The sequence below is a fragment of the Macadamia integrifolia genome, chromosome 5 (genome assembly GCF_013358625.1).
Source record: "Macadamia integrifolia cultivar HAES 741 chromosome 5, SCU_Mint_v3, whole genome shotgun sequence".
Lineage (NCBI taxonomy): Eukaryota > Viridiplantae > Streptophyta > Magnoliopsida > Proteales > Proteaceae > Macadamia > Macadamia integrifolia.
The window spans coordinates 42,683,513-42,705,735 of NC_056561.1; the positions used below are offsets into that span (position 1 = coordinate 42,683,513).

The 22,223-nt window shown below is 38.1% G+C and overlaps 3 protein-coding genes and 1 non-coding gene across 4 annotated transcripts; 3 read left to right on the forward strand and 1 right to left on the reverse strand.

The window, feature by feature from the left end:
- On the forward strand, positions 1-8,426 carry LOC122079689 (histidine kinase 3-like). The gene is made up of 11 exons (XM_042646363.1): positions 1-1,352; positions 1,551-1,832; positions 2,177-2,346; positions 3,255-3,470; positions 3,564-3,750; positions 3,835-3,886; positions 4,007-4,236; positions 4,350-4,448; positions 4,888-6,026; positions 6,790-7,152; positions 7,667-8,426. The coding sequence occupies exons 1-10, from the start codon at positions 801-803 to the stop codon at positions 7,064-7,066; spliced, it is 3,204 nt and encodes a 1,067-aa protein (XP_042502297.1). The 5' UTR covers positions 1-800; the 3' UTR covers positions 7,067-7,152; positions 7,667-8,426.
- A 1,092-nt stretch (positions 8,427-9,518) lies between these two features.
- Positions 9,519-9,600, forward strand: TRNAS-UGA. The gene has a single exon. It is a non-coding gene; the product is annotated as a tRNA-Ser (tRNA).
- A 3,184-nt stretch (positions 9,601-12,784) lies between these two features.
- Positions 12,785-16,326, forward strand: LOC122078587 (nuclear transport factor 2B). The gene is made up of 2 exons (XM_042644625.1): positions 12,785-13,265; positions 15,985-16,326. The coding sequence occupies exons 1-2, from the start codon at positions 12,969-12,971 to the stop codon at positions 16,057-16,059; spliced, it is 372 nt and encodes a 123-aa protein (XP_042500559.1). The 5' UTR covers positions 12,785-12,968; the 3' UTR covers positions 16,060-16,326.
- A 1,538-nt stretch (positions 16,327-17,864) lies between these two features.
- Positions 17,865-19,853, reverse strand: LOC122079010. Its single transcript, XM_042645225.1, has 2 exons — positions 19,370-19,853; positions 17,865-18,747 (listed from the first exon to the last, which is right to left on the reverse strand). Exons 1-2 carry the CDS (start codon positions 19,556-19,558, stop codon positions 18,313-18,315), a joined length of 624 nt encoding a protein of 207 aa, XP_042501159.1. The 5' UTR covers positions 19,559-19,853; the 3' UTR covers positions 17,865-18,312.
- Positions 19,854-22,223: the final 2,370 nt, after the last annotated feature.

A 22,223-nucleotide genomic window follows, 5' to 3' on the forward strand; every position in this document is an offset into this window, starting at 1 on the left:
GTTTGCTTCCTTTATCTCTTCTTGTTCTTAGTTCAAGTTTGGGTGGATTGCTGGAGTTAGTGCCCGTTGCTAGCAGACATTTTTCCTTCCATACTCTTCCCCATCTTTTCTTTCCCTCTGTTTTTTTGGCTTTAATTACAGTGCCCATGAATCCTCACTTCTTCCCTTCCTCTTCATCTTCTTCCTCTTCTTCTTCTTGTTCTTTTGATTCTTCTTCTTATACAGTTATACTGTTATTCTCTCGAGTGTCTGCCTCGATCGCACAACCCATGCACAGTTAAGAGTCAACCATTTAACCCACATGCTAGATTTCAGAAATTTAAGGAACGGGTAACTACATCTCCTAACAGATTCTTTTTTGGGTTTATCTCTGATTATTTGATAGCTAAATTTCGAATCTTGCCTGGCTTTTAGGCACTTTTTTCGTTCTGGGTTTTTGCCGTTTTAGTTATCTACTTACACTGGGAAACTGTAAGTGTGTTAACAACTCTATATCTAGAAATCGGTTTCTGGGATAAGCCCTGGTATAAACACTGGTATAAACCCTGATAAGCCCTGTGTTCTCTGGTTCTTTTCCTGGGTTTTGTGGAGGTTTGAATCACTGTTTTGGCTAGTGGGTCTTTCTTCTTTCCCTTAATCTTGAGTGTTAGGTGCCTCGTTTCTTGTTCAGGGACTAGGAAGACTGCTTTTTTCAGTTTCTTTGTTGAATAAAGTAGTGTTTGGTACTTTAATTTTCCCTCTCTTTATGCAATTTTAGCTTTTTTATTCCTAGTTTAACTGGACGGTTAAGTATAGAGTTGATGTTGGATGCTTTCATTTTTGTTCCCAAACTCATCACCCAAGTGAAATTAAGAAGCAGTGGAATACCCAGAAGCTATCTCCATTTTTTTGGGTTAGATTTGAAGGCATTGCATCTGTTTTTGACGCTATGCTGTTGCATTCTTTCTGAGATCCCCATGAACTGGTTCATTAAAAGTGGATTAATGGAGAAGAGGATTGGGTTTCTGGGTTATAGAGCTAAGATATGGCTCAAATTGTGGGAGAAAATACCTTCTAGCATTTGGAAACTCCACAACTGCTATCAATATATTTGGCCGAAGAAATTCCCCAGGAGATGGTGGAAGAACCTTTTGATTGCCTGGGTTATTGGTTGGATCCTAGTGTCGTTCTGGACCTTCTGGTACATGAGCTCTCTGGTGACTGAGAGAAGGAAAGAGGCCATTGCGAGCATGTGTGATGAGCGTGCTAGAATGCTACAAGACCAGTTCAATGTCAGTATGAATCATGTTCAGGCTTTATCCATTCTTATTTCAAGCTTTCACCATGGGAAGAATCCATCCTCTATTGATCAGGTACTCCAAATTTCTTTTTAAACATCTGTAATGCTACTTCACTTCAGTGCAATTGCTTTAATAAAAGCTTTGTTTCATTACAGAATTTTGGTTGTAGAGCATTTGTTTGTTTAATTTGATTAAAGCCATTATCAAACTTGAGTTTTTCTCTTACTGATACTTGGACAGCTAGTTACGAGAATCTTTCTTGATAAACAGGCAACTTTTGCAAAGTATACAGAGAGAACCACCTTTGAGAGGCCACTTACCAGTGGTGTGGCTTATGCTGTTAGGGTGCTCCACCCAGAAAGGGAACAATTTGAGAAACAACAAGGCTGGACTATTAAGAGGATGGATACAATGGAACAGACGCAGGTTCAGGAGGACGACTATGCCCCTGAAACCCAGGATCCATCTCCCATTCAAGAAGAATATGCCCCAGTTATCTTTGCACAGGATACCATTTCACATGTGATTTCTATTGACATGCTTTCGGGGAAGGTGATTCGCTGCTTCTTTTTTCCCCTTTGCATATGCTGGTGATGCAACTATTTTATCTCATAGATTGTGGTAGGAGATTCTTTAAGGGAGCTTTCTACAGTATGTGGGCCTAGTTTAAAAGTTACATTATTCTAAGAAATAGCAATTGGGGACTGTGGTCTGTCAAATTTAGTTTGGGATTTGCTGCTTCTTGTTTTTCTTCTTCTTTCTAAATAAATGCAAATCTGTTTTTAGATAATTTTGTCATCAATTGTGGTTGAGGATTATGAAAATTCTGATAAATTGTTATTGACCATCTTCAATCGTCAATCTAAAAGGAAAAAAAAAATCTTGTGAATCTACAGGAAGATCGTGAGAATGTATTAAGTGCTAGAGCGTCGGGAAAAGGGGTCCTTACTGCTCCATTTAGGTTACTCAAATCAAATCGCCTTGGTGTCATACTGACTTTTGCTGTTTACAAGTCAGAGCTCCAGTCAAATGCAACCCCAAACGAGCGAATCCAAGCTACTCTTGGGTATGGGCTCTCTCTTCCCGTCACCTTTCCTAATTGTTGAAATAGTTTGAAAATGTTGACAGGACACCAAATGCTTTTTTAAAAGGGGGGGGGGTTAAGCAACCCAATACTCATCTGGGATTCCACCTAAGGACAGAATCTGGTTTTGTTAACCATGTGGTCTTGCTCAATGTATATTGAAATGTTCTACAAATGTGAGGCTTCAGTGAAGAGTCTTATTCCATACAGTGAATTGTATATCCAGCTCAACTAAATATTTTCATCCAGAAGATCTTGTTTTCCGTATCTATGATAAAGACACCAACTAATGGTGAACAAGATTATTCTGTGAACAAAAGTTTAATGTTTTGGATCACTAAGACTATTCTGTGATTCTAAATTTGAGTTTATACTCTATTCCAAGAGATATGGTTAATTAGTGGGCAACCTTATGGAATCCCATCCCTCGGGGGGGGGGGGGGGGAGGGAAAATAATATTTTGCTTGTCTGGAATATGTAACCAGTTTGTGGCTATGAATGTGTGCACCCAGACTTTTTAACAGTCACATGATTATCCAAGTTTCCCCCTGATTATCTGATGATTGTTAGTTATTACATTGATTATATGTAAAATGTTCATGCTGGGATGACTCAGGTCACCCAATTCTTACAGTTTTAGGCCCGTGCTCTATAACAAAAATTCGGTTTACTTGTCGGTCTATTGATCGACTGAACTGGAATATTGAAACCAGTGCCAACTTCATGGGTAATAGCGAGTTCTACAATTTACTAGATGATATATGACTTAATATTCACCCCCCCCCTTCCCCCCCCAAAAAAAAAACACACACACACACAAAACAAGAGACAGAATGATATAACAAAAGACAAGGAGTACATATCTAAGTATTGCAACCACTGCCAAGCAGGTACATAGGTGGAGTCTTTGATGTAGAATCTCTTGTGGAGAAGTTGCTATACCAGCTTGCAAGCAAGCAAACCATCATTGTGAATGTTTATGACACCACTAATCTCTTGCATCCAATTAGCATGTACGGTTCAGATGAAGATATTGATGATGAGATGTATCACATAAGCACCCTGAATTTTGGTGACCCGATCAGGAAGCATGAGATGCATTGCAGGTAATCTATTGAATCCCCTAGTACAGAAAATTTTGGTGTTTAGGTGAAAGTGGTTGAAATGGATGGTCATATGTTGCTCATTGTTGGGACCAGATTCAAGCAGAAGCCACCGTGGCCTTGGTTGGCAATGACAACTTCAATTGGTGTTCTTGTGATAGCATTGCTTTTGGGGCATATAATCCACGCAACAATAAATCGTATTGCCAAAGTGGAGGATGATTACCAAAAGATGATGGGGCTTAAAAAACAGGCTGAGGCGGCAGATGTTGCAAAATCTCAGGTGGACAATAATTTTGTTTCCTTAATCTAACTTCTCCTGCTTCTTGTTTATCATGATCTAAAAATGGTTTTTCGTCTTTTGTAGTTTCTTGCTACTGTTTCCCATGAGATCAGAACTCCAATGAATGGTGTTCTAGGTGAGTAATACATAATCTTGTAAATTGCAACTTCATCCTTTGATTTCTTTTTCTTTTTTAATATATTTATTTTAGTTTACTACTGTTTTACATGGAAGTTTAAGTATCTTCATCTTCCAGGGATGTTGCAAATGCTCATGGACACCGATCTAGATGTAACACAGCAAGATTATGTGAGAACAGCACAGGATAGTGGCAAAGCTCTGGTTTCACTTATAAACGAGGTTTTAGACCAGGCCAAGATTGAATCTGGTAAGCTTGAACTAGAGGCTGTCCGGTTTGATCTAAGGGCGATTTTGGATGATGTCTTGTCACTTTTCTCTGGGAAGTCTCAAGACAAGGGGATAGAGGTAATAAATAATTCCAGCTTTTCATGGTTTCCCTTTTGTGAAGTTTAATGCTCTAACTTAATCTTTCTGATTCCTCTACTTGTGGAATTTCCTCTTCAACTTTGCTGGAGTAGTTGGCAGTGTATATCTCTGATCGGATTCCTGAAATTATAATTGGAGATCCGGGGAGATTTAGGCAGATCCTCACGAATCTCATGGGGAATTCAATCAAAGTAAGTATGAAGGTGTTCTTAGTTTTTAAACATAATAGAGAATGTGATATGGAAAATTAACAGGTTTTAAAGTGTGTTGGGTTTTAATGCCTTCTCTCTATGGATGGGGAAAAAATTATCATAATCGTGATTTAATAAGCAAGATCATGTTTTTTTATTCAATTTTAAACAGAAGAATTGGAGGCTAATTTCTTTTTTTAAATGTTTGGTACAGGAAAAATGCACTTTTTTTTTCATGTTTGGCTCTTGCATCATGAACTAAGTTTTTTATGCCAAATTTATGTTTAGCAATAAAAACGAATTGTTTGTTCAGCTAGAAAGGATGTCAGTTAACTATAGTTGTTCACTCTTTTTAGCTATTGTGTCACCTTGAGGATGCTTAGTTGATCACTACTCATTAAAAAGTGGACTGGAGCCTCATTGTTTCTCTGTCCTGCAGTTCACTGAGAAAGGACACATCTTTGTGACCGTTCATCTTGTTGAGGAGGTGATAAACTCAATCGAAGTAGAGACAGAAGTATCATCAAAGAACACCTTGAGTGGGTTGCCTGTGGCAGACAGACGGCGCAGCTGGGAAACGCTCAAGAAGTTCAGTCAAGAGGGACGTATGTGTCCACAGGCTTTCTTGTCAACCTCCTCAGAACTCATCAGCATAATTGTATCAGTTGAAGATACGGGTGTGGGCATCCCTCTTGAAGCCCAGTCTCGTGTTTTTACCCCTTTTATGCAGGTTGGACCTTCCATTTCCCGTACCCATGGGGGAACAGGTATTGGACTGAGTATAAGCAAGTGTTTAGTTGGCATGATGAACGGGGAGATTGGATTCGTCAGTGAACCCCAGATTGGGTCCACGTTTACATTCACTGCTGTCTTCACCAATGGTTGCTCCAATTTGAATGAGTACAAAAACCAGCAGAATAACCAGACCAAGTCTTCGTACTCAGAATTTCATGGGACAATAGCTTTGGTCGTGGACCCTAGACCTGTGAGGGCAAAGGTGACTAGATATCATCTGCAACGGCTTGGGATTCAAGTTGAAATAACTTCTGATCTGAGTGAAGGTTTTGATGGCATAGCCTCGAGAACTGCAGTTATCAACATGGTCCTTGTTGAGAAAGAAGTGTGGGATGAGGATATGGATCTCTCAAATCGCTTTGTTCACAAGTTGAGGAAGATTGACCTTGTGGATCCCTCAAAACTGTTGCTTCTGGAAAATTCCATCAGTTCTACCAAAACCAGTTCTGCAAAATCCAGTGGTCATACCCTGACTATTATCTCTAAGCCTCTCAGGGCTAGTATGCTGGCAGCATCTCTGCAACGAGCAATGGGTGCTGCAAACAAGGTCAACTGCCACAACAAAGGGCTCCCTATTCTCTCTCTCCGCAATCTTCTTCATGGGAAGCGTATTCTTGTTGTAGATGACAATATTGTCAACCTTAGGGTTGCTGCTGCTGCTTTGAAGAAGTATGGAGCAGATGTGGAGTGCAGAGACAGTGGGAAAAAGGCAATTGCAATGCTTAGACCACCTCACTGCTTTGATGCCTGCTTCATGGATATTCAGATGCCAGAAATGGATGGGTATGTGTCACATCTTTGTTCTAAGTTCCTGAGGTTACTCCTCAAGGCATTGCTTGATAAGTCTCAAACCAAGGAATTAATGGGCATACTTGTCAAATGGGTTAGTTGGCATCATAGCTTATGGTGACAGCTTGCTGTGTCACTTCTTGTCCTAGTTTCTTTCTCCTTTTATTGCCGACCCCATCTAGCTGAGACTGTCCTGACTTGTTGGGCTTTGCCACATTCCTCTTACTCTCCTCATTTTTTTAACCCTCATTTTTCTTTTCTCATCTTTCATCTGTTTATCTCTTCCTTCCTCCTTTTCGTTTGGACTTTTTTCCTATTTTGTTTTGTATGGATCCATTTAGCCGACCCCATTAAGTTGGGATAAGGCTGAGTTTGTGTTGCGTAGTTGGAGGATTAGAGGAAGGTGAAGGCATGATTTGATCCCATGACTGGCCATAACCATCGAAGGTCCTTACTGCTAGGGAAAGTGGCACCTTATGAATTTTGTCAGAGTGCATTGTACTTGCTTACCTTTTAGATTTCGTGTTTCCTTTGGTCATGACTCATGAGATTAACAGGAGATGATGAGTGGTGATTATATACTGTTTTAATGAATTCCTATTGTTCCCTACTTCTTGTTTTATTATTTTTCCTTATAAAACTGATCATACTTTGAATGCTTTCTCAACTTACTTTCCTATTTATGAAGTGCTTACCCCCTCCCTTCCTCCTCATTTTGAATATGTAATTGCATGTAAATATTATGAATTTTTTCTAGGTTTGAAGCTACAAGAAGGATTCGGGAAATGGAAAATGACATCAACAGTCGTATTCAGCATGGAGAAGTATCTGCGGAAGCTTGCGGAAACATTTTGGCCTGGCATGTACCTATTTTAGCAATGACTGCAGATGTCATTCAGGCTACACACGAGGAGTGCTCTAGGTGTGGTATGGATGGCTATGTATCTAAACCATTTGAAGGAGAACAACTGTACAGGGAAGTTATACGCTTTTTCAAATCGAACTCAGATCCACACCCAAGAGCGGGCACTTAAAACAGGCTTGGTGAGGATGCAATTACAAATGGTTATTCTTCGGGACGCATTGAGAGGCTTAAATTGGTATTTGGTTGTTATGAAGAGTAAGTTCTCCACTTTCCATTTCTCAATTCCTTCAATGTAAGTTCGTCCTCTGCTTCAGAGAACAAAGTCCCTGCATGGAATTTGAGGTTGCATTTAGTCTACAGGTTCAAAATCTTGTCGGAAAGGAAAGAAACATTTTCCCACTCTGGGCTCAGCAGATTTCATTCCTTGAAGTGGAATTGGGTCTCATCTGGGATATTTCCTAAGTAACCCTAATTGTGATGGATGATCTTACCTTGGATTATCCTGTCTTTTCTATTTTTGGAATATTTTTAACTCTATTTCAGCTTAACCTTCCACTGCCAACACCAACCCCATAAAACAAAGAGGAGGGGGAAATGTCTCTCACTGTTCTATGGCTCCTGTCGCCTAGAACATTAGAATGTGCCATCATACTCATGGTTTGGTCTGTGTGTTTATCAATTGAATGTTCTGTTCTGCCTTAAGTCTGAAATAAATCAGCCAAGGCGTTAGACTCACTCGATTACTGTTTCTATGTTTGTTACTTTTCAGGTTTGCGAGGAAAAAAAAAGATATACCTGGTTGTTTGCTGGAGTGTGTTTCTGTGTGCATGAAATGCTCAACTATGATGGGTGGCCTTTCATCATCTGGCATCCAATGTAATTGCAGGACCAATTGGTCTCACTTCCATTGGATTCAATGCCTGGATAGCAAATGTACAGGTGAGATATCACAAACTCTAAACTGTATACTGAGGATTATAACTGTGAAAGCCATGGAGTAGAAACCATAAAGTTGGATCAATCATGGAAGCTTCAGGATTTACCAGACAATGACCCCTACCCATCTGATAATGAAGTTGGGAGCACTGGGGAGATTCTTTTTGGGTTCCCTCTGTAAATTGAGGGTGTATTATAGAGGTTTATTTCATACAGGTATGATACTTGACATGCGCTTTTTCAACAAAAGAAGAATTGATCAGTGTACATTACAAATCCAATAAAAGATGATTGAAGTTTATTCACAGTAGCCCTTTGTGTAAAAAGAAGAAGAAGAAGAAGAAAAAAAAAAAAAAAAGAAGAAGCGGAAGCTTAGATCAAACAACGAATTGTTGTAACAGTCCTTAATTTCAATTGAAGTATTCTCCTGGCAATGTGAAGTGTTTATTATTGGGTATTATAAGAAGCATCTTGTTTTGTTGGCAAATTTTTCAACAGAATTTCTCTCAATGTATTGTTTTTCTTTGGGTTGAATTCCTTTTTTAAAAAAACATGAGATTATAATGCAAAGTACAGATTTAATGTTTCGTGTACATTCGTGCTTGCCGCGGCCATGTCAATGCATGGATGTAACAAGTGGACTCTTGGGTGGGTCCGTATGATAGAGGACTTGTATTCATTCCATTAGTCAAATATTTATAGCTTGGATTTTGCAAGTAGAAAAAACATGTCATAGTTGTTGCTGTCCACTAAGTGTTTCGTAGTTTCCTGAGTTGGTTTGTTTATCCAAAAGTTGTGAACTACGTTCTCCTCGACTTATACATGACTTTAAGCACATTTAGAAATAATTGAGTGTCGAAAAGATTTCAGTTATATGATGAGGTTGGCCCCTTTCTATTACATCAGTATATATATTAAATTTAGTTTCCCATCTTCTAAGCTTTTATTAAGGATTTACAATTTTGGATCAAGGTTTAAAGTGTTGAAATCTAAGGAGTGATTTTAAGAGATGTATCGTATTTTATTAGAGAGAAGAAAGATAGACTAAAATACATATGAAAATGACGGAGGAAACACATGGAAATGACACTACTTGCTTGTATGTGACTACGCGTAGACATAGTAGGTGTGAAAAGATTGTGCTGCATGTGTGCTGAAGATTAATATCATGTTTAAGAAACTTGACAATGGCATTCAAAATCCAAGTTGTACAACATCAAGCTATTGATGTGAATTGACATTGAGTTTTTGAACTAGCAATAAATAGTTACTTGGAGCATCATGTTAGGGTTTCCATGCGGATGGTGAAAATAATAATCTCACATTGAAAGTGGGTAATCCCATGTGGAGAAGATTAATCTCAAATCCAAGTTGTATAGCTTGATGCGAATTGGCATTGAGTTTTCAAACTAGCAACAAATAGCTACCTGGAGCATCATGTTGGGATTTCCACGTGGATGATGAAAATAATAATTTCATATTAAAAGTGGGTAGTGTTTATAGTAATTAAAAACATATTGGTAAATATGGAATGTTACTTTAAAATCTTCCCTTCGATAAGTGGCTCCCTTTTTTGGGTGGTTGTGGGTTAATGGAATAAATCTACTAAAGGGTTGATTACTTAATAATTGTTTTACATTTTTTATAATAGGTGTTCATAAAGTAAAATTTAGCATGACACCAACGTCGATATGTCCGAGTGGTTAAGGAGACAGACTTGAAATCTGTTGGGCTTCGCCCGCGCAGGTTCGAACCCTGCTGTCGACGCTTTTTTTTTTATTTTTTATTTTTATTTCAATACGATCATGAATCTAAGAATAAACTCTCCCCATAAGCATAAAGATTTTTTTTGTGGTTTGGAGCAACATACCATGAAAATAGAATAAACTCTCCCCATAAGATGAAGTTTTGGAAATTCCCTCATTATGATGTTTTCTATTCCTCTCGTGTCCCCAAACTTTCTAGGTCCGTTAAACCTAAGAATACACTCCCTAAATATAAATATATAATAGTCAAGAGAACGTTATCTACTTGCACAATTATTGTACCAACATACAGACCAACGGGAGGCCACACAAAGACATCTTCAGCGTATGAGGCGGGGGCAATGCAATCTTTTCGTGTTCGCCTATGTCTAGGCATAGACACACACAAGTGGTAGCTTTCCTTTTCCGTAATATAATATAGGAAAAAAGAAGCCTAGAAAACAATATGGCCTATACACCTAGACACATGGAGGGGCAAAATAACTGCCCCACTCCATGGAAAAAAAAAAAAGGGAAAAATTCTATTGTTGTTGATACTTCTGTGTATGTTACCATTGATCCTTACAATGATGTTGAGGCCACATTGCATTTTGGGAAATCTTCTCACTATAATGTGTGTCTACATGTGAATTGATATGGCGCAGATATTATAGCTTTTAGTAAGGCTAAATTGACCTATTGAGAAATGAAAAAGATACCAATGTCACCATGTTAACAAGAAGTATTAATTTAAGGGTAGTTAACTAGTGATTGGTTCACCCATGAGGGACCTACCTAGGTCAATATATATATATATATATATATTGGTAACTAGCTAGGCCAATATTACAGGATGGGAAAGAGTATGTTAGGGCATTAATAATAGTACACGAGGTGGGGGTGTCAATTTCAGGCTTGCATCGGTAGGTCCAATCGAACCTGACACATTTATGGCTTGACCTAGACTGGCCCGATTAATAAACATATTGGGCTCGACACATTTACAAGCCCGACTTGAATCGACTCATTTAAGCCCAACCTAGCCTGACCCCTTTAATACTATTTGTAATTTTTTAATTTTTTTTTAATACTATTTGTATTTAGTACTAAGGCTATGTGATATGTACAGATGAGATGTGGTGATTGTTATCTGAACATTCATCTTTTTCAAGCATAGTTTAATTGATTTAAACTTGCTCAAGTTGGGTTGTGTAGGCATAGTTTAATTGATTTGAGTTCCGTTGGGTTAAAGATCGAGTACCTTAATGACTTGGCTGTTTTGCCCATCTTTGACTCAATCCATTTTAACTATGAGATATTTCTTTACTATGCCCATCTTTGCCTCGTTTTATTGGTATTCCCTTCTAGTAAATTTAAAAGACCAATTTTAAAGAGGATCCGTTTAAAGTTAAATATGTCTATAACTCTGTTAAGGCCCGATTAAGGCCCCGTTTATGGCAGACCGATTATCAATCATACCATGCCCGCACTAGCTAAGCCCTTTTAGCTAAATGGAAATTCACGGCACATCCCTAGAAATTGGCCAAGCCCTATTAGGTCAGACTGAGACCGGCCCAACCCGATCGATTGACACCCCTAGTAAGCATTACTCGAGCTATAGGGCTAAAAATCGGAGTTGGGATCGATCAGTCCCAGCCAGATTGGAACCGATTAGTATAGATGAGTAATTGGTCAGAAACGGTCCAAAAATGTCTTAACCCTAATTTTCATACGTATTGGACTTGATCGATTCCGATCCAAATCAGCCAGTCCTGATTTTCAAAACACTTGTTAGCCAAGTTCCTCCTCAAAAACCATGAGATAAGCTTGGCCACGCGGTGCATCTTATTGAGCTATGAAAGTGTTGAAAAGGTCCAAATTTTGTAGACAAATGGACCAAAATCCCAAACTTACATATGAGATTTGCCGAAAATGAAATTTGTGAAGTCATAAATTAAAGTTTTGTATGATCAAGGACTACAAACAGCGCAACAAGACATGTATTATGGAGAAGGTTCATGTCTATACATGCGTGATACACAATTCAAGGTGGCTACAATGTTTGACCTGTGGCCAATTTAGACTTTGCCTTACATACCCAACATAGGAATTGCTACATCATCCTAGAAAGCGGTAGAGCCAGGTTCATTGTCAAGATAAACTTATCTACAATCCGTTTAAAAGATAATGAATCCAAATTGTCTGTAGCAAGCGGTGAGGTGTAGTGAGTATTCAATAACTGGGAGGGTCTGGCCATGCACCCCAATCATTGGATGCTTACCGCACCTCATCTTAGATGACTTTGGTGTAGATAGTATGCCATATTTTAATGAAGGGAAAAAGAAGGTTGTTAGGCTGTGTAAAGCCTGCGCCAGACACAAGAAGGGTAAAATGATTGCATCGCCTCTTATGAAATAAAAAAAACCCTGTTAAATGCCTTAACGTTCGCTCTCATTGACCCGTATTGATGTAAGGGCCATGCACCTGACACCCCCCTTCCCCCTTCAATAAATCAAATAGAGTGAGGATAACTTGAATACTCTCAATGGAATGACTATTGGTATGGCATAAGGCCATACAAAGAAATGTGGCTGAACATGCCCTCATTAATACTTTTCGGAGTAAAAATAAAAAATAAAAACTTACTTAAATATTATGTTGAGATGTCGAAAATTATAGAATTATAACCTCACATCAATTTGTAAAAATTTTAATACCATTGTATATATTGAAGAGATGTCCACAAAGTTGATACATTGAAACTAGAGAATAAGGAGAGGGTTTTTTACAAAAAAAAAGAACAAAAACAAAAACAGAAAAAAAAAACATGGAGAGGGTGAATAACAAGGATTTAGGGGACGGTATCGATATTGAAATCTATCTATTGATATCGATCTAGATTGGATCAGATCGATGGGTATCGATCTTTGTTATCCTTGTTTTTTTTTAAAAGTATTTTTTTTTTTACCATTTTACCCCTAAAATGATATGGATAATCAATCCAGATCGATCAGGGATCGAGGATCGATCTTAACCAATACCAATCCGATATGACCGACAATAAGAGACAGATAACTTGAAACCATGGTGACAAATCCTCCAATAGGGGCAGAAGAAGCGGTTCCTTCTCCCAATTTTTTTTTTCCCATGAAACTCTTCTTGTTCTACTGGAAAAGTGAAGGAGCCAAAGGGGGAAAGGAAAAATTTGGAAGGACTAATAGACAGTAGTAGTAATCTATAAATGTTCATTCGAGGGATCGCGTGACTTGTGTGGCGCTCTCTCTCTCTCTCTTCCTGATTTGTCTCCTCCCTCCTTTCTTCTGCGCCAGCTTCGAAGCTGACAAAGCGAGTGAGATCGAGAGAGAGAGACTGTGTTAGGACGACGAAAGGATGGATCCCGACGCTCTAGCCAAGGCTTTTGTGGAGCACTACTATACAACATTCGATGCAAATCGTGCTGGTTTGGCGAATTTGTACCAGGAGGCTTCGATGCTCTCCTTTGAAGGTCAGAAGATCCAGGGGGCTCAGAATATTGTGGCCAAGCTCACTAGTCTACCTTTCCAGCAGTGCCAGCACGCTATTACCACCGTTGATTGCCAGCCTTCCGGCCCCGCCGGCGGTATGCTCGTCTTCGTCAGCGGAAATCTACAGCTCGCCGGTGAACAGCACGCCCTCAAGTTCAGTCAGGTTTGCCATCCCAACGAACTCACACACTCACGATTGACCTTACTTCTATTTCTTGACGCTTTCTTTGGGTTTCTAGGGTTATACTTTTATCTCGATCTTTTTGTAGATGGATCGGCCTTCAAGCCTCATTAATCTGTCCGAACTTCGAATCTGTTGTTGTGATTTCCTGGTTATAATTTAATGCGTGATTAGGGACTCAGAATGAACGGATGGTTCTGTCTTTTTGATTTTATAGATATAGATTAATGTACCGAATAGGCTGTTAAAATCTGATCCCTCTTATTGTTGTCCTTCGACTGGGAAGCATTATCTCTGCTTGCTATAGTTTTAATGGAGATTCATGGTTTTTGGCAGTGTCTTCTCTGTTTAATCCATTTTTTTTTTAATCAATTTTCCCCAAAATTTTTGATAGTGGATTTCTTTGATTTATTTTTTCCGCAATCATATATCCATGTCTAGCTACTCTACTCTTGGTTTATGTGTTTTTGGTAAATTGTATTTGATAATTGATTCGTAAATTTACTTGAAATTGAATTTGGATGCATGGGATTTGGGGTATCTGTTTAGGATCCTAATGTGATTCTGACCCTATTCCTTCTATTAATCAATGCTTTGGTTCGCCCTAGGTGTACATGTCTACTTGATCATGCTTGTTTCTTGCCCGCTAAAGCTTCTGAACTTCACAACCTACCTTTCTTACGTTAGGACCTCGGCGTCTTTGTGATTTATAATGATATTGGATTTCTGATCTAAACAAATTTATTCTTTACTCGTACTATTACTACTGCTGCTGCTGCTACTGCTACTAACACCACCTCCACCACTTCCGTTGTGATTTTTACATATTTTGTTGTTTTCACTAGTCTATTTTTCATCTATGGAATTTGCTTTTGCTCATGATTGAAAACAATTACAACCTCCTTTTTCATGTATTTTCTTGCATTTTATTTATTGTCCCTTGTATCTATGGGATTTAATTCTATTGATGATAGAAAAGGAACATTTTGTTTCTTTAATTTACTCTACCACCAGAAATGCTACCATTGTGTGTTCAACAACTTTAATATAATTCTATGCGTTTGTTATCCTTGTTTTGTTGGGGGATATTATTTATTTTCTCCTTTTCCTCCTCAAATTAATTTCATTGTTTGCATGTAATTTTGAGTGTTTTCTCTTTTTAATTCTCTTATATTATCCAGTTTTTACTCCTATAGATACGAATGCATCCCTAACATGTAGTAGTAAATTACTCTTTACCTTCTTATATTAATATACATCCACCAAATGTCCAATTGATTCACCATTTCATCTTCTCATGGGATTTTTAAGTAGATATATGTGATGTTCTGTGCTAGCATGTTTCTAGTCATTGTTAAACAGTGATTAGAAACAAAGTTTTGTCTCTGTGTGTGCATATGCATGTGCTGTGTATGTGCGTTGTATATGTGGTTTTGGATGTTGGATTTGAAGTCAAAATAGTGCCAATACTCATTAATCTTTGTGCATTGACACTGGCTGTTAGTTACATTTGGTTGTACTCTCTGTGTGTTGCTTTCTGATTATGGTTCAATACTGCTTTAGTCATGTTGCAAGTATGAATGCTCTCATTTGATTTTCATATGTTTTGTGAACTGTTATACATATCAGCATGTGGGTTTTTTATAGCTACTGTGCCAAAAGAAAATGATATTGAGGGTGGGGAATCCATTTATTAGTGGTGCTAGACTGCTAGCATCACCTATGAATCATTACCCTAACCAATTCATAATTTTGATGCATCAACCAGTGCTGATGATTTAATTGGTATTGTCCATGACTAGCTATTTATTTGCTCACCATGTTCATAAAGGGAGGCCTTTGTTTAATTATCTATCCACCACTGAAGCTTTAACATATTGGGTGGTTGTGTCAAATTGGGATTTGGGGTTGATGTAGACTAGCTAATTAAAAAACCCTAAATTTGGGAAATTTGAAACAGAGGCTAGCCAGAATTTTCTTGTATAAAAGGGAATAGTTAAGCAAATTCACAAGAATGTAGAAATTTCATCAAAGAACTGATGTGGTTATTCAAGAGTGCAAATTAGATGAATAAACTAGGAATGGTAGAATTCTGGTTTGAATTAAAGTAGAACTTGATATGGTAACTGGATCGAATGAAATAAGAAAATCTATCAAAGAGGATTTGATATTAGAAGAAAATTTTGATTATTAGCAGAAATTGGATCAGGTCAACGCCAAACTTAAGTCAATAGTTATTAGTGATATGAACTAGTACATAAATAAGAGAAAATAGATTTCTCTCCATAAATAAAAGGATTTATATTGAAGAAATCAACTGAAGAAAAAGGAGGGGGAAAGACAGTTCACAAGAAGTGAACCTGAAAAGATTAGTAGGAGTTGACTGAATTGAGAAAGCAGAAGTTTGATGCTAGGAGGCAGAGTTATTGAGAGACATATGCAATCACACTTTAGATCTAAGTGCCCAATGCATAGAGTGGGACGAGAGCAAAACTGTGAGAGCAGCAAATTCAGATATTCTTTAAATGCGAGAGCTTCTTGAGAACATTTCCATACATGCATATTTTTTAAATTTGAGAGCTTCTTGAGAACGTTTACATGCATATATGAGTTCATTTCTGGTATTTTTATTATTATTATTATTATTATTTTTAAATACAAGTCTTATCCAACTTCTATATGTTTGTTTCTTTGCTTGTAGATGTTTCATTTGATGCCAACCCCGCAAGGAAGCTTCTACGTCTTCAATGACATTTTCCGGTTGAATTATGCATGAGAATGATCAACTGGGAAATGCAATGGGAGGGACTATATTTGGTTGGAACATCTGGGACAGAAATCAGTTTGCTTAATTCGGTTAGCTTGTAGACATTAAAATGGAATCCTTTTTCTTTTTTCTTCCTATTTTGTGTTGGTTTACTTGTGTTCTCAATATTCTGACTTTGAAAGCAACAGATTCCTTTGTGGTTGTGATTGGATGATTGGTGAAAATTTCTCTTTGAATGTGATAAATCTCCGAGAATGGAAGTAGGCTTTGAGGTTAGAAGACTTTTTTTTTTTTTTTTAAATGAATGAAGATAGAAGACTTGAAATTCTTTGTTGTATTGTATTTGAAATACTTGAGGTAGCATTCCTGGTTTTTTGCATGGTTGCTTGGACTTGAACCTTGTGAAGTTTTATTTCAAAGAGGAACAGGGAGCAAAGAGACAGAAGAAATTTCAGGTAATGCATTTTTGGAAGGTGGAGCATATTATGATTTTGATATCTTCATATGAGATAATAATGCCTTGGTATAAAAAACAATGGCTGCCTAGCCAATCATTTTAGATTGATATTTTTTCTTGATTTCTTTAAGGGAAATTGGTAGAAACCTCATGGTTAAGTTTGGTTGCAAGGAAAATTATAGGGAGGGGAAGTGAAAATTTAAACTTATTATTATTTTTGTAATCATTACTTGTGTAATTGTATGATACAGTTTTCATATAATTTTAATTTTACATTTTATATCGAAGGGATTAGTTTACCCTTGTTTAAAAAGTTTGGAAATAGTGATATAGTTTCATGCGTTTAAGTTCTGTCACTTCAATTCCCTTTTATTTTTTCTTGCAACCAAATGAATAAATCCCATATGATGCAGTTTGGAATCGAGTGAATTCATTAGGATAATATATATTTGGGAAAAGGCTATGCCTGCACCCTCTCTCTCTCCTTCCTCCTCACACATTTGCCTTCATTGACTAACTGTCTTCCACACTTCCCACCCTACCCATTTGCAGGCTCCCCCCTTGGCTGGTTCAGATATCACTCACTTAAGTTTTTATGCATCCAACCAATTTGTTTGAGCAGTCGAGGTTTTCTACTCTCATAGAAATTATTTATTTTTATTTTTCCAAAAAAAGGATTTTATTATGATTGATACAAAGATTAACAGTTCCTTTCTTTATCCATGGAGCATGGTTTGAGGAATTGGATTGGATTGGTGTGAATCGGTATTGACCCTATCCGATCCAAGACCGATTCCGGTATCTTAAATATATAACACTTGAAGAAATTAGGAGCAGAACCCTAGTTTCCATCTGGGTTTGGCACATTCACATAGGGAGTAGTACTAACATAATCGAAGAACCCACCATGCTTGAAGGGTCTCATTCCATTGGGAGCTTGTTCCCAGAGCCTCATGCCCACCAGCAACATTGTGAGAATGATGGATGGGTCGTTTGCACCCTTTCAAGATCGAAATACCTTGGCTCGATCACTGTCAAGCTGGGAAACCTCCCTTCTCTTGCATGCTTCTTGAACATCAGATTGAACTGGAGGAACTCAAATATAAATTCAATTTTTGCCGATTCTGATAGAAGGTGGTAGGGATAGGAAAACTCTGGAAGTAAATCCTAAAATATATCCCATCGGCAGATGGTCTTCAGCAGGAACCCATTCGTCAGCTGCTTCTTAACAAGACTCGTCGACCGACGAGAAGTTGCAGAGTAAACGAAAAGTAGTTCTTAAGGGACTCACTTTGAAATTTAATAGACCTTCAGCAAAGCTAGAACAGAGATTAAATGGTGATCCTGATTTTAGAAATTTTCTTTGAAAATCCATCTTTCAATCATATTCATTTACTCAAGTAAACTTTCAAGATTCCAAACTTACAGCTAATCCAATACAGCGACGCAAAATGAGGTTTCTACAATAAGTAATACAAATACACAACAGTACTCTGGTAGTGAGTCTGGTCTTATCACATTTCCTCTCCCCATGTTTCAGTCCTTAACTTTCTCATCTTATCAAGATTTTGGTTTTCACACCTCAGATCACCTCCTTCAAGACACATTCTATCCAGATTCAAATTACAAGGATTTACAATACACTAGAAATGCTATTACCGTTACAAGATTGCCATAGAATAGGAAAATTGGGAGATGTCCTGGTAGCTCCTGCTCCAATTGAAGGACAGATCAGCTCCTCTACCATCCCTCAGAAAAAGAATGGCCTCTCTGAGCTTTCAATTTGAACACTGAGAGGAGAAGATCTACTCAATGTCACTTTCTATATCCAACTTTGGCATTTTGAGACCACCGAGCGAAGAGCTTTGCGCCTGATCCAGATTTGTTGATTCATCATTCTCATCTTTCCCTTCACCCAGCATCCCCTTGATTACACTTCCAACAGATCTAAAAGGGTGGCTCACTTTGTTCTTCACATTGATTATGAGTTTGACCTCAGAGAGCTGCCATGCAACAGTTACAAATATCAGGGTTGAAAGAAGCCAATGGGTGATGCTGTTCTGTCTCTTCACATTCTGAAGCTCTTTTAGGATTGCTTCTTGTCCCATTTCTGTGCTTCCAACTTTTAGCCTACCTACATTCTCATCTTTTGCCTCCTCTTCACTAGCTGCAGAAAGCACATCCATTTCCGATGCTGGTTTTGGCGACTCAATGGTTGCATCTTCCTTTAGAGCTTCTAACTGTAACAAGAGAAGGGTTTCAGGAATGAAGATTTAGTGAAGAGGGTGCCTTTATATTTCAAAGAAAGAACAGTAAGAAGGTTTCACTTGGAATTTAAACAAGAATTCACAATTGTTAGTTGTTAATATTTGCACAGAAATATGTGAAGGCCTTTGAACAAGAGTTTCAAATTTTGATCAGGACTTTTTACAGATACCTACACAGCCTTGTTCCCTAGGCCCCAACCTGAAAAGAGAGAGATTTAAGGATGGGATTAAGGAGATCTTTTAGAGATAAAACAACAGGGGAAAATGAACATAAAAATTGAATCAAGGACAATTTAAAAGAGAGTTGCAGGAAACTTTCCGAAAACTACCAGAAGTACAGAATAGTACAGAGAAAATTCTCACTTCCATGCATTAGATTAGAAAGTGCTCTTGCTCTACCCCACTAACCATTATCTTTGAGAAGATCTCCTGGTACTAATAATTCATTTGTTTATGAATGGAAAAGGAAAAAGTAGAATAAGTGGAAAGTAAGAAGGGAAAGTACATTCGATCATTTCCTAATAACCCCAATCCACAACTATTATAAGAACAAGGAACTTCATTTTAAGAAAAAAAAAAAAAGAAATTGGGTTACCTGCGAAATCAATCTGGAAAGCAGGGCTTGTTCGTCATTCCCGACGAAGCAATCCCCGGAGGCTTTGTTTCTCTGCGCTCTCTTCTCCTCAATGAACTCTTGGATTGCTCTGTGGATAAGCTCCTTTTCATACTTAGAATTCATCCGAAGATGATATACCTCCTCCTCCTCCTCCTTCTCCATGTCCATGGCGATTTGGCAACGATAACCCAATATCACAGAAATCGATTTCGATTGAGCCCTCGAAGGGAAGCGTTGGAGTGAAACTTGATCAGAAGATGCTCTCGCACCTTACCCAATTTTCTTAATAATCTCTTCGTTGGCAGCTACGTGGCAAATTCGATATGGATAGCAGTTTGGATAAGCAGATATTTTCTGGAAGCAGCAAGGTTGTAGACGTTAGATTGGAAGATTGAAGCCATTGGGATTTGATTCTGACGCCATCAACGACTGCTCACCGTCCATATACCTCCAGGCTCCAAGTGGATTTGAGAAATGGTTCATTTTTAATTTTACCAAAAAAGATAAACGAAGACTTCACATTTCATGGCTTTTATATCTTGAAGGAAGTAGAGGCTGGAGGACTAAGTTGGTGGCTTTGGCGGCACCTTTAAACGAGAAAAGGAAGTAGAAGCCGCCTGTGTGTACCTCTCATTGATAGTTTATTCCTCATTACCTGGGGCCGTTTGTTTAGAGGGATATAGGGGTGAGAATGTCTGACAATCTGTCCACTCCCACATGTTAGTAGGTTTTTCAACAAAAATGAGAATTAGTAGAATAATTATGGAGCATTTCCATCCTTAACCCGATTTGTTTGCAAAAGTGAAAAAAAAGAAAAAAAAAATAAAATTAGACATACAAGGACTCCGGAGATCGGTTGAGGGTTTAAGGTTTAGGATTTCCGTGACTCAAGTCTTTCCAATAGTAATATCATGTTAGTTTCTCATCCACTTGGAGAGGTTTGCTAGAATCATTATATTCTGATTGTTTACTTAAATTTCAAGTGTATTTTTATTTTTATTTATTTATTTATTTATTATTATTATTTTTGTGTAACCAAATTTCCACCAGAAGAACCAAACGTCCAAAAATCCAACTGGGGTCGCAAGGTTAGTACAACGATCCCACCCGATCAAAACAATGTCTTTAATACTAAAAAGAAAAATAGATATTGTAGGCCTGTCTTTAATACTAAAAAGAAAAATAGATATTGTAGGTAACCGATTCATACTGGTCATGCATCAGCCAACTGATCCGCTCTAACCTTTAAATATGAAGGCCTTCTTTTCTCTCATTACATATATCATTTTGCTACTGGTGCATTTGCACGATGTATAAAATGCTAATATACCAATATAAGCAGGCAACATATGGATGCCTTGCAAAATTATCCTCTCCAGTGAGTGTAACCGTGCGGTATCACATGACCGAAATGACCTCGGAACACATACCTAGATGTTCTTAGCCATCCGATCCGATGCTCACTGCAGAGAATATTCGTCCTGAATGCCTCTCCTATGATGGACTTCTCCATATCTAGCAAAAGATTTTCTAAGCAGGACCACTTGGAGAGGAATTATATGTTTCAATAGTCACATTGAGATATGATCTAACAATTCTGACCATTGAATATTAAAAAAACTAGTATGTATTGGTCGACTGTCAATTTCTCATATTAAAATTCAATTAAATAACACATGTATGTCTCTATATCCTTGTATTTGTCAATCATCAATTATTCATTTTTCAAATACTTGATTTTGCCACTTGACCATCTTCAATTGAGATAAAACTTGCCAGTGTCTCTGGGCCCCAACTGTACACAAAATTATAATACCAGAACCTGTATGTAGAACAGAACCATCTCTGTATCGGTCCAAGCAACATTGTCATATCCAACTTTATTTTTTGGGGGTTAAATAAAAATATATATTACCATAAACAGAGAAGATAATATACAAGGGAGAAGGGGGGTAGCACATCAGTCAATAGGGAACAAATCATCAACTGAGAGAGGTGGGCAAATTCGAGGAAAGACCTCAAGAGACAACAATGAGTCTATTCCTTGGACAGTCTCTAATCGGTCGAAGGGGGAGAGATACAAGTTTGGAGCTAACGTCAAAATAGATGACATTCTAAATATTGTCGAAGGAACGGGAGTTGAACGTCCATCTATAAAAGTTCCACTCCATCTAAAGGTGGTTGATGATGACGTAAAAAACGACCTTCCCAACAATGTCAAAGATGGTGGTACCAACAAAAGTCATATCAACCCAGAAATTAATGGTTGGAAGAACCCATTTCCAACTTATCCATTCACACTAAGAGGAGGGAAAAAATAAAAGGGTAAACAAAACACGGCCTTACTCTCCGTTGGGCGGAAGGACTTTCTTCTTCGCTTATGGACTTGCTTGGTTCCTTTCGAGCACTTGGACAGGTCAGTAAATTGGAGATCGACTAAGGAGATGGTCTTCATCAGATGGCATCCTCCTCCTGATGACTATGTCAAAGTGAACTTAAACGGATCTGTACACTTAGAGAGGGAGACAGCAGCAATTGGAGCAGTCATGGGCCGATTTCAGACCGCCATTGCACACAACCTCGGCTCGCCGTACTAAATAAGAGAGAAAATAGAATATCTTTCTTAGTCTTTACAAAAGAAAAAAAGAGAGCAATAGGAGAATATGAGATGGGAGAACGACGGGAATTGAGCCCGCACATGGTGGTAGGTTGCTTCCACTGCCTTAATCCACTTGGCTACATCCACCCCCAGTTATTGCAATTGCTCAAGATACCCTTTTTTAGCTTCTAGGGTCTCTTTCTTAGTTCAAGATCCCTCTTACTAACTGGAATC